Source organism: Convolutriloba macropyga, unplaced genomic scaffold (assembly GCF_964194025.1).
Source record: "Convolutriloba macropyga unplaced genomic scaffold, txConMacr16.3 SCAFFOLD_4992, whole genome shotgun sequence".
Lineage (NCBI taxonomy): Eukaryota > Metazoa > Xenacoelomorpha > Acoela > Convolutidae > Convolutriloba > Convolutriloba macropyga.
In genome coordinates, this window is record NW_027452866.1 from 3,186 (window position 1) to 16,205 (window position 13,020).

The 13,020-nt window shown below is 35.1% G+C and overlaps 1 protein-coding gene across 1 annotated transcript; it reads right to left on the minus strand.

The window, feature by feature from the left end:
* Positions 1 to 1,203: 1,203 nt before the first annotated feature.
* Positions 1,204 to 12,766, minus strand: LOC142357859 (uncharacterized; the record flags this gene model as incomplete). The annotated part of the gene is made up of 3 exons (XM_075409361.1): positions 12,691 to 12,766; positions 9,722 to 9,814; positions 1,204 to 1,381 (listed from the first exon to the last, which is right to left on the minus strand). Coding segments are annotated over exons 1-3 (323 nt in total), but the record flags the coding sequence as incomplete, so codon positions are not given.
* Positions 12,767 to 13,020: the final 254 nt, after the last annotated feature.

Consider the following 13,020-nt stretch of genomic DNA (forward strand, 5'->3'; position numbering starts at 1 on the left):
TCTTTGGTTTCAAACGCTTCTTTTTAGTTGAAACAGCGTATTACCTTTGTTTCTCAGCCCATCTGTTCCTCTAATTTATATCTTTGGAGCTCAAAACTACAATATAAAATCAAAAAATACAGAAATTATGAAAAGAAAAATCTGTGAGCCGGTTGTGCTTCTGTAAAGATGGAGAAAGTGTGTTATGCTTAGTATGCGTGCTTTTTGCTGCATTAATACACAAGGGAGGAATATTTTGCAACTGATGACCTTTTAATTTGTAGTTTATCTGTATCGAACGAATATTAGAATTCAACGTTAACTTGACGTTTTTCGTTAAGAGAAATCCCAGTGACAAAAATTAGGAGTCCTTCTATAGTAGCAAATAATTTGCAAGATTTGCACAGAATGCTTTTCATTTTTTCGAGATACTAAAAAGATCCGATAAGATCCATTTTCTGACAAGATTTCGGCAAGTGAGTTTTTTTTACAAGATTCTTAAAAGCTACAAAAATCTTTTAAATGCTTTTAGATTGGCTTGGGATAAATGGCACAGATATCAATTACTTGAACGCCCGTGACTTGAATGTTCATGTCTTTCTTTCAAGATGTTTTTTTTGTTAAAAAACAGTTGTCGAATTGTTGTTTATTAATGTTCATTTTTTCTTAACCCACGCCGATAGGTCAGCGCTAAGTAACGCAAAAAAAACGTATGAAAGACTAGCGTTGAATTCCTTGAATTTAGGTAAGATGAACGCTGGATGCTTTTGCAAACAAAAGATGTCAGTTTGTGGCGTTGAAATTAGAAATTATAGCGTCGATCTTGCGTATATTAAACGCTTGATTTTTAGAGGCAATCTTATACAACTTAGGGTATATTTTGTTGATATACATAAATCCAGCACTTAGCTGTTACAGACTTCATCGCTTTAATGCTTGCTTTATTCAACCAAATTTGACGCATTGAACGCATTCAACACCGTCTAAGATACGGTTGTTACAACCTGATTTATAAAGAATAGAAGTTTTAGAAAAAATAAATATGCAAGAGGCGAATGTTTCAAGTCTCGGAGAGAGCAAAAGTAAGCGTTGAAAATATGTAACATCAGCGGTAACAGGCGTTGAAAATTTACCAAATAAACCAAATTTTAGAGCGCTCTGGTGAGCTTTGACAATATTTGCTGTGGCTATGAATAATTTATGGTTCTATCAATTCACCATTACGTCGTATGCACTATTCCATAACGTTGAGCTTCGAACACAGCGTGGAGATCGGCAGTCGATATGTTGACCAGTATGATTTGAGTGAGAGTGAACTCTAAGTTCAAGAACTTCATTCCACTTTTCAATCCCTCTGAACCAATTACAATGTCACTGCAGTTGATTATTGCCAATCCAAAAACTGAAATAACGCAGCCGACAGGTCAACATCACACCACGGGTTGCGGTTTTCCAAAAAAATATGTACAAAAATGCTCATTACTTGAAATACTTCTGATTTTAGCGAGTATAGATACTCGCAGTTGCCACTACTTTCAGCAAAAGATGTTGACAAAGTATCAAATAGGTAGAGACCAAATAAAACCTACTTCTAAATAAAACGCCATAATATTGATTTTGGCAAATTCAAACACATTTCCGCGGAAAATAGTTACATAATATGGTTCGCTAATAGATATTTGTCAATTGATGCAAAGATAGTTATTGTAGCAAAATATTTTTATCGGATAGATCTTGCATAACGTGGATCTTGAGCATTATGAGGATCTTGCATATCGGTTTAATGTGGTAAATTTCAAAATACATTTCTTGAATAACTTCAGTGATACATAAAACAAAGAACTTCACCTATGAAAACCTGGCTAGCAGTTGGATACATCCGACTGTAGTATCAAGAGAGCGCAGATGAAACGCAGAGAAAAAGGTGAGATAAAAGAAAAACTTGCGAGCAACAACGCGATCAGTGAAAACAAAATATAATAATAAATTGTTTACGGATTACGCATGATACAACAGGGCATTTACATAATTTATTTATTTTCAAATGTCACATGTGCTCGGAAAGGACACCATTGACCCCTAAGGATCGTTTTCAGGCGCCTTTGTGAGGAAGATAAACAAAAGAGTTTGTTAGGTTTATGCAGGGAAAAGGGCTTACTATGAGTCTAAAAAAAGTTTCAACTAAAACCAAAACACAATTCTTGGAGTTAAACGGCAGTAAACAGCTTACAAATATCGAGGGCTTAAATCAGCCAAAAATATAGATTTTTATGTCTAAAGAACCAATAACATAGTTTTTAAGGAAAACTGTTGCAAAAATTTTAGCCTGTTTTTTCTTCATTTTTCTCAGGCTTTTGAAAAAAGTAGGATCTAACTCTAGCAAGCAGTTGCATAGTTTTCTCAACCTTACTGTGATTGAGCAGTTACTTAGTTTAGTGTAACTAACTTTAAGTTGTTTTTTTGTTTTTCTCATCTCATCAATTTTACTCAGCTCTTTTTCTTCGGTTGCTTTTTTCAGTTGTTCGACATTGCATTCCTTTCGTATCACCTTTATCAACATTTTTAGCAGTTCGTAAATATGAAGTTCTTGTGTGCTGTAAATGTTGTTCTCTTCGCGTATTTTTGTAGTTGACTCAATTTTTTTTTTATAGATTATTCTCAGCAGTCTGTTTACTTTGTTATCAATAGGCTGTAGAATACTTTTCGTCGTTGACCCATAAGCTAGGACTCCGTACTGTATGATTGGCTGTACATATGTCTTATAGACTCTTATCATTTGCGATACTTTCAGGAATTTTCTCAGACGATAAAACATAGCAGTGAACTGGTTCAGTTTCTTCTGGATAATATTGCTATGTTCGGCAAAGTTTAAGCGTTGATCTAGACTGATGCCTAGATACTTGAAACTTTTCACATTTTCTAGTTTTTCCGCGTAAAGTGAGAAGCCGTCTTCACTGGCTTTCTTTTGTCTGAAAGACATTGTCTTTGTTTTTTTGATATTTAGTGTGAGCTCATTTTGCCCTAGCCAGCGTGTAACATTGTTCAAAGCCAATTGGTGCTTGCTATCTATTGTTTTTGGAGTTCCAATGGTTTTTATAGCGGTATCGTCAGCAAAAAGATAATCTGTACTGTTTTCTTGTTTACATGAAATGTCATTTATATAAAGAATGAACAGCAGCGGTCCAAAGATGGAACTTTGTGGTACTCCAAACGACACTTCTCTAGATTTTGAAGTTTTTCCATTCACTTTTACCACCTGTGTTCTATCGTGAAGAAATGAAGCTATTATGCTCAAAGTTTTACCCCTCAGACCTTAATCTGAACATTTCTCTAGGAGAATGCGATGGTCGACAGTATCAAATGCTTTTTTCAAGTCCAGAAAAGTAACCTTGATTTCACTTGCTTTACTTTGTTTATTCACTCTGATATCCTCTAACAAGGAAACAATTGCGTCGGTAGTGTTTTGGTTTGATCTAAACACAAATTGATTAACTTTTATTGTTTTGAATTTTTCTATATAGTTTTTAACTCTATCGAAAATTAGGAATTCAAATATTTTGCCAAAGATGGATAACAATGAAATTGTTCTGTAATTCTCTGGTCTGCTCTTGTCTCCTTCTTTATGGAGTGGTGTTATGGATGCTATTTTAAAAGACTTCAGAAAATTTTCCTCCTCAAAGCATTTATTGAAAAGCATCGTCAGGACCGGCAAATCACTTGCCGATACAGCTTTGATATAGATGTAGATCAAATTATAGCAATCTGTGCTGTACTTTTTCTTAGTCTTAGCGATAGCGGCAGTGACTTCTTTTTCGTCAATTGTCCTTAAAAACATAGAATTTATTTGTTTTGCTCTCTGTGTCGGTTTTGGTGAAGGAATTTTTTCAGCTAAGTTTGCTCCTATTGTAGCAAAAAAATTATTGAATTTATCAAGATCATCAACAGCGTTCTCTTCTACTGTTTTTTCATTTCCATTGGTGTTGACTACTTCGTTTACAAACTGAAAAAATTTCCTGTTTCTGTTTCCAGCTTCTGTCATTATTTGCTTTTCATAAAATTCTAACACCTTTCCTCTTATTTTTTTCCTCAACAATTTGGATTGCTTTTCGTACGCTTGTTTATCACTTTGAGATTTTGTTGTTAATCAACGCTTCCAGAGTTGGCTTTTTTTAGCGGAGTATTTTTTTACTTCTCTGTCAATCCAGTCTTTCTTGGCGCCTTGTTTTGATGGCTTTAGAGGTAAAAAAGTATTGAGTGCCTCAAGCAGTTTCTCATGTACGATCTCTGCACACCAGTTAGTCTCACTTGTTTATAATTGACTGCTCACTGATTCAAACTTTTTCTGGAGAAAACAGTTGAGCTCAACAAGGAGATGATCATCGTCTAGTTTATTCAAGTTTCTTCTCAGTATTTGAACACTTTCCGAACTTTCTCTTTTTTTATAAGCTCCAGACCCACCGTGTAATGGTCGCTAATTTTGGTTTTCTCAACAAAACTTTTTGTTTTAAAATTTGTAAAAAAAACATCAATACAAGTTTTGGTCCTAATTGTTTCGCGCGTTGCAGTTTGAGGGTCTACAAGAGCCAAAGCATTCATTTCCATCTGGTTAATTATTAGGGTCGATTTTGCCAATTTCTTCAAAATATTAACATTTCGGTCCCCACACACGATATGTAGAGTACTGGGTGTTATACTTATTTGATCAATATAGGAAGAAAGTTCTTCAAAGGTTTCTGCTTTTGTAGCATTGGGCGGAATGTATACACAAGTCACTAAATAAGTTTTATCGCAAAATTTAATCTCCAAACTGATAGCTTGGAGACTGTTTGTATCAACTGATGCAATTGTTTTCTTTGTTGCTTTTTTGTGTACAAAAATACCAACACCACCTCCTCTTTTTTTTCTGTTGGATGTTTCTATCTTGAGGTAGTTCTGTAGAGAAAAACATTCGCTTTCAAAGCTATTTTTTAACCAAGTTTCAGTGAGGCAGATTGCCACTGGCTCAACCTCTGTTTGACTAATAAAAATTTTGAATTCATCAACGTTTTTTGTTAAAGAACGTATGTTTTGAAGAACTATCCACTCCTTTGCCGTTTTACCTGACGTGTCCTTGTTTTCCAAAACCTCCATAAGTTATTTTGTCTGCGTTTTTAGCATTATGCCTGACTGGTTTTTATCAGCATCTCATCCTAACAGCGAATGAATGTTAAAAACAAAACAAAAAAAATAACACCAAATAAAAAGGAACTTTAGGAAATTGCCAGAAAATATATATCTGAAACAAAGTTTTTGAAAAACAACATATATTGGATTTTTTTAGAGTGTTTCTAGTTGTTTAATAGCTCCGCGGAGATCGCAGAGTTTTTAGTAGGCTTCCACCCCCCTTCTTCCAACTTGTGCAGGTTGCGGAGATCGCAACTAGGTTGAAAGGCACCAGCGGAGATCACTCTTAGGTTCGTAGAAACCTAAAAAATGTTTTTCTTGGCAATACACAGCTAGATTAATTGATTGTTGCTTTGTTCCTACCAAATGTATTTATCGTCCCGTGAGAAAGCAATTTATTTTTGAACAGAGAAAAAACCGAAAGTTCACTGAAGTCAATCAAAACAAAATGTTGAGTTAGTGTACTAAGTGTGTATAAGTTCCTCTACTCTCTACCGTGGAAGTTGTGTTTATTTTGTGGCGATAGATTTTCGACGCTGTTGCGGTCAGTTGCTTGTCTTTTTCTGACGGCACCTAAATTTTCGACGCTGTTGCGGTCAGTTGCTTGTCTTTTTTGACGGCATCTAAGTTGTCCAACTCTTCAACTTCTTGTATTTTGACAAAGTTAGTTTTTTCGTATCCATCATGAACCAAAACTGAGACAACACAATTGTTGGTGCTCGTAATCATGTCTCGCTTGTGTGCCTCGTTACGTATTTCCTGTTCACATTCAGGCAGCGACTCGTACATGTATATATTTAGCTTGTACATAAAATTTTTTTTGTTTCGTAGACTCCTGCGTTTCTTGTACACATCAATTTTGTCCGGGTAGAATATGAATTTACACATAACCGTGGAAGTTGTTTTGGCATTGTTTCCGGGTAATAGGTGGCAGGCTTTTATCCGATTATAATCTATTTTCAATCCAAGCAAATTTTGAAAAAATTTCAAAGTGTCTCGGGTGACGTCTGCACTATTCCTTGCTTCGAATGGGGGATTTGAAATAAGCACACAATCTTTCCTGAAATACCGTTCCTGAGAACGCAGGCGATCGTTAATGTTTTTTTGATTTTCCCGCAGTTTAGCACTTTCTTGTTCTTGTTGTTCGGTTTTTGAGCGCAAAAAACGAACCTCCTTGGTTAATTCGCTCACCTTTTGGGAATTGCTACTCACGAGACCCTCATCGCAGTTTGAAGATGTTGCTTCCATCTGCACCACAGCCACAAATAAGTAGGAAGAGAGAAAAAAATAATAATTGAATGCAGTAAACAATTTATGTGAACAATAAGTAGAGGAACTGGTCAACCAATTAAATTAATCCGAGTTATTAAGATTTGAACAAAAAAATTTAGTGCAGCTCAAAGACGCGTGAATGAGCCAGCAACTATACCACTGAGAAGCAAGCAGAAAATCTACTAGGTTAAAGCAACTCTTTGAATGCCAATAATTCGGTTTTTCAGGAAAAGAATGCAGCGAGGCAATTCGATGTCTCCGTTGCTCCGGAAAGCACAGTGCTAAACATCAAAAATAAAACGCCAAATGCTAGGATTGCGCAAGTGTGTAAATGCCCTTTTGTATTATGCGTAATCCGTAAACAATTTATTATTACAACTGGGTATTGCCGCATTCCAGCACATCAGAAAAACATAAAATAGAAGCTAACTTCAGCAGTTATCTACAAAGTTAAGACTCAAGCAAACAATCAATTAGCTCCATCGTTTTTAAAAAAATACAGTTTTGATTGCTGTATAATATTTAAAAACAATTGATGCCTCAAATAGCGTCTCGTGCATTTTAGACAAAATAGTAGGTGGACAAAGAATGCATGAGCAAAAATAACATAAACCTGTCCCTCTTAAAGTAATAACATCATCAGCTCAGCTCACAGCCAAAATTTCAGTCAAAACTGTCTAATCTAAGATAATGCATTGGAACTCTGTGGTCTAAGGAGCTTAACGAATGATATCAATTTAGTTCTATTACAGAAACGAGAGACGAATGGTTTCTATGAACAAAATTAAGATGGAACAAATGTCCCTCCCCAGTACATACGTCATGGCAACAAAAAAAGCTCATCGCGGCTCTGTTATTTTAGCAATAAAAAAAATGATTATGAAGCAAATTTTTAGGTCAAGAAACACAGAGGAAGAACAAGCAAGAACGAACGCTAGAATTCAAGATACATCGAGATAACCTTGTTCAAAACGTTTTGTAAGATTTCTGCTCAAAATTCCCCGCGAAAAGTTCTCTAAAAATAGGAATTAATAGGAAACAAGGAATGCTATCTTATCTACTGACGTTAATTCTCAACAAAAATAATTTATGTGATCGTTCAGCCCTGAAAACGATGCCAACTTTGAAAACTAAAATGACAAAATAAAATTAAAAAATTTTAACACTGGTCATTACAACTGGCGAATTTCTGGAAAATATTCCAAGAACTAGCATTGAGAAGCAGTCTAAAAAATATGAAGCAATCTAAAAATGGGACCGAGCCCGAGAACAAAAGTTTGCCAAAACATTGCAAAAACTTATGAAAGTTGTAAAACTGCTTATACACTTGTTCTAAAAATTTTTGTGAAACCCCTGCAAAAAGAACTTGATGCAATATTGCAAAGTGCCACCTATTCATTGAAACTCAGAGCGGGTTTCAGAGACAACGTTGTACCACATGCTATTCAATGAAATTGATTCACCATATAAAAAGAAGCAATCTAATTGTCTGAAAAATTTTGGTTCGTGTACTTTGATGATGTGGAAGCCCTGGATTTTGTATGGTAATTTGGTCGCATTCTTGAATTACGATCAACGGGGCTAAGAAAATCAACCATCAGGTGTTCAAGCATCCAGTTGTTGACAGGGAAAAGAAACTTTATGTGTGCGCCGTAGCCGATGTTCTAAAAGAGAATGTCGTTGCCGCAATTTTTCCTGACTTATGTTATTTCTGTCGCGATGAAGTCCAGGTTTCACACTCAGCAGACAATTTTGTATTATTGACTGCAGTCTTGCAAAAAAGCTCAAAAAATCTTTAACCGGACCTTTAAAATCGCGCAACCTACTAAAATTTGATTAGAATTTTTAGCAAAACTCGAAAGATGGGTTTCAAAATGTTGTGATTGCGCAACTTTAGCATCAGAGCAGTGCTCATTGAAAAACCAAATTCCATAAAAAATTGGCATCACTTTCACTTCTCTCCAAAATTGGAACAAACATTGCAAATATTTAACAATGGCAGCAACAAGCAGACCGGAGACTGTTGGTTTCAAGTCAGGAGACTTAATAATTTAATCATTAACAAATGAGGCTACATTTTGCTTTAATCATAGATCAGTCCATTGTTTTGAATTCCTTGCTGGACCAATCACATATTAATCAATAAAAATCTTAGAGTACAAAACAAAAGTATAAACTACAGAATGAAGTCTTAGATCAGCTAACTGATAGAAAAAGAAAGCACCCTGCTAAAATTTGAAAAAGAACGACTGATCATTCAAAGGATCCAAGGTTTTTGTCAGGTGCCATAGACAAGAGGCATAAAAGGACGGCCGAAAATTGAAACCATGGAACAAAACCAAGAGTGTGTTCAAACGCATCTTTCATTACAAAAATTAAAACATAGCCGGCAGATTGTCGGAAAATAGCCGCAATAGACGCTTGTGGCCTACCATGAATTGAAACAACTAAAGAAATGAGATTGACAGATCGACCACCAGCTTTTTAATAGACCACCAGACTTTTTGGGTTAGATTCGGACTGTCATTTTTATGAGTCACATTTGTTCTATAAGGAAAAAGCCGTAATGGAGATTTTTCAAAATTAGTATTCGATATTAAAACTCAAGACTCTATTACTCAGGAATTAGGGCATATAAGTTTGGCACTACTTAGATGCACACTATTGACCTTTAATTAGTAAAGGTTCAGAAAATCAGTAGAGGTCACTGATGTCATTGAAAAAGTCAATTCCAAGCAGTCAGGGTGAGACGAAACAAAAATCTATTAGACGATTTAAAAAATTAGGATCGTAATAATAGCCACCTGGGATTGCTGACGCGGCTATAAACACAACGGAATCAAATTCAGGACGAAAAGGAACATTTGTTTTGAGAAATCAAAGAAGAAGAAAATCAAATGCATTGTTTAAATTTGATACAAAAAATAAATTAATATTTGAGAAAAAACAAACAGCTTTCCAATGATGAGACAGTGGAAGGACAAAGACTTAAACAATGAGCGTATGATTCTTTCAGCACTTCGATTTCATGTAACAAAAAAATTTCAAAAGCTTCAATGCTGTGGCTGTTTCTTTGAAAATAGTTCCCTAAATGAAGACAGCTCTCCAATCAAAATCAGTATCTTCTGTAATTAATCTGCATTGTAGAGTACTAGAGTCAAAATTGAAATTTGTCTCCTCAAATACAAAACTGTGTCAAAACTTTGGCGGAAAAGCATTTTCCAAAACTAATCTTACCTCAGTTGCACTTAAAACCAGTTACGTGAAAATAATCTTTTTTGTTACAAAGTTGTTTTGAACTACCTACAGGGTCTGTTATTGATCATCGCAGGAGCGTTTGTCATCTTAAAATTGGATGCCAATTGAGCTGAACTGAAACCCTCAAGATGAATGAAAGCCACTGATCAAGTTGTTCCTCTATGTATACATTGATAATTTACAGTTTAAACAAAAATTTCACGCCCATACAATTTGACCTGTGTCGATCCAGGTCGAAGCAACCTCTGATAAGGCTACCTTCGAGCTGAAACCTGCGCAACGTGCGCTCGAATTACAGTCTGGAAAAATCTCTGAGCTGAAAAAGAAGAAAAAAAGTCCGAACAATGGTCTAGAACTTGTCTGATCAGAGGCTATTTCGGCCTGCATCGGTCTGAACAGTTTCATTTGAGAGCACTTTGAGCACACTGCATCTGACCAGAGGTTACTTCGGTCTGGGACTCTAACCAGAGGTCGTTTGGCCTCGCCCCTCAATCTAGGGACTGGCGTGGACACACCGACGCGTGTCTGGCTTTCCTAGTTACAGCTTCAGGTTATTGTTCACCACATATTTTTTGATAAGAAGTTTTGGGTGTATGCAGGAATCTTGTAAGCAATGTGGTGAAAATAAAAAGTTCACAGCAAATTGTCTGATATTACTGAATTCCCGCTGTATACTCAAACATGATCTTGTAAAATGTGCTGTTTTAGCTCGACCAATTGAACGAATAACCTCATTTTTTAAACATAGCCGGCAGATTGCCGGAAAATAGCCGCGATAGACGCTTCAGGCCTTTCATGGATTTGAAGCAATTAAAAAAGATAGACAGATTGACCACCAGTCCTTTAATAGACCACTAGCTTTTTGGGTTAGATTTGGACTGTCATTTTTATGAGACACATACCGCTCTATAAGGAAAAAGCCCTAAGGGAGCTCTTTCAAAAATAATATTCGGAACCATAAACTCAAGACTCTAATAGTCAAGATTTAGGGAAAAAAATACGTTTGTTAATACTTAGATGCATACTATTGACTATACTATCTTTAACCAGTAAATTGTCATAAAATTTAAAGTTCATTAAGTGATTTCACAAATCATTTTTTCAAGTGAGGTAAGTTCCCAGTAACTTCACCACTCTAAGTACTTGAAAAACTACCAAACGCAGCGAAGGGCCTCTAATGAAAGTTGATGCCCGCTGAGCTTTACCTGTTTATCCCGTTTTAAAAACTCAAAGTCTTGAAAAGTCATCCGGGTCATGAAAGTCAGGGTAAGACGAAACAAAAATCTGTTAGACGAAATAAAAAACATAGCAGGACAAGTCCTGAAATACAATTCAAAGAATTGAATGAAAAACTCAGACGTACTTTATGTGACCAGCAGACCAAGTGAACAATGCCAGCCATGATACAAACAAAATCATCTCAACAAATTGAGAAACTAAAAGAATCAAAACTAAACAAAAATATACTCATTGCTAAAACTCTTGAAGCTTTTACACCTAAGGCAAAATTTTTCCCTTTAAAAATATCTATTTCAAAAATATTTTCAAAACCAATTTTTGTTTCTGAAATCAGTCCAGTACTACATCTGTAGAAGAAGTCTTGTATCTAGTACAAGACCTGAAAAATATTCATTGGCCCTTGAAGATCGATTAACTCGGAAATGAACAAAAAATTAAAAAAAAAAAGAAATCAATTGAAAATTAAATGAAAATGTTGCTGAAAATAGTGATATAAATATCTTCAGAATCATTTTTTGTCTCTAGAAAATATCCAGTAACCCATTTCTAAGCTTTAAAAAACTCATTGGCTCACAGATCGCTAGGCAATAATTTTTAGAAAAAAATTCAAACTTAAAAAATAGAAACTTGTTCAATTAAAATGTTGAAAGCCATTCAATTGCCCCATAGCAACTATTAGGTAACATACTATCAAACTTTGGATAAGGTTATCGGGCTACTGAGGCAAGAAAAAAACAAAAAAAATGCAAATGCTTTGAAAAATTCGAAAAGAATTGCAAAGTTTATCAAAAAACTTCTAAAAGTCGAAAAGTTAAATTGTTGAAAACAAATCCATTGAAACTGAAAACCATGCAGTAACTTTTTATCGAACGTGAAATATGTTTTCTTGCTTTTGAGAATGGACGAATATCAAAAACTGACAAAAATTTCAGAAAGCCTTGAAAAAAATTGCAGATTTTATCAAAAGAATGCTAAAGTTCGAGACATTAAAATGTTAAAAAAACATTTCCTTTGCTACTAGAAACTATGCAGTGCCCTAGTAACAAACTTCAAAGGAGATTGCTTGGTCCTTGAAGCTGGAAAAACTGCAAAAATGACAAAAAAATTTTCAAAAACTTGAAGAAAATTCGAACTTTGTCAAAAAGATAGCAAAAAATTGTGATATTCAAAAAATGTAACCTACTCCATGACAACTAAAATTTTTTTAGTACCTTATTATCCAACCCCTGATGAGGTTTTCTGGCCCCTGGGACTCAAAGAACTTGAATAATGCAATAAATGTCAAAAAACTGAAAAAAAATTGCAAGCTTTGTCAAAAAATGCTAAAATTCATTATGGCAGAAACATGAAAACCATTACATTAGCACTCAAAACTATGCAGTATTCTATCATTAAACCCTTTATCAAACCCTAAAGGAGGTTTCCTGACACCTAGGGTTAAAAAAACTCAAAAAAAATTCAAAAAACCTGAAAGGATTGAAAAATTAGAATCATTTTACCATCCCAGTAGCTGCACCACTTCAAGCAATTGAAGGACTTCTAAAGCCCACTTTGGGCCACTAATTAATCTTAATGCCCGCTGGGCTTTACCTGTTTATCCCTTTTTGAAAGATCAAAATCATTGAAAAATGTGTGAACACATCTTAAAAAACCACAGCGCACCAATACAATTCAAAATTTTTGATGTGTAAAAAATTAGGAGCGCTATAATAGCCGCCTGGAATTGCTGACGTGGCTGTTAATAAAGAATAAGGTAGCAAAATTGATGAGAGGAACAACTTGTTTTCGATGGATCCGCAACAAAGTTTCCCGTATCATCCATAGATCCCATTGTAATCGGACAACTTTGGATGGTTTGTTTCTAAAAAAAAGTCAGCCATTAAACGTTTTAATTTATTTCAGCAGAATAGATATTAAATGCAGAAGCCAGTTTTATTACAAATCAATTCAGAAGCGACAGGAAAATATTGGGCGAGATAGCCGAAAGGTAATGTGTGTACTTCAACTGAAAATGATTAAGAGTGCAATCCCTGCCTCCATTCAGCTGTCTGTGTAAGTATGAGCTCTCACTTAACCATAGGTTCAGATTGACCATAGTCTGACAAATAT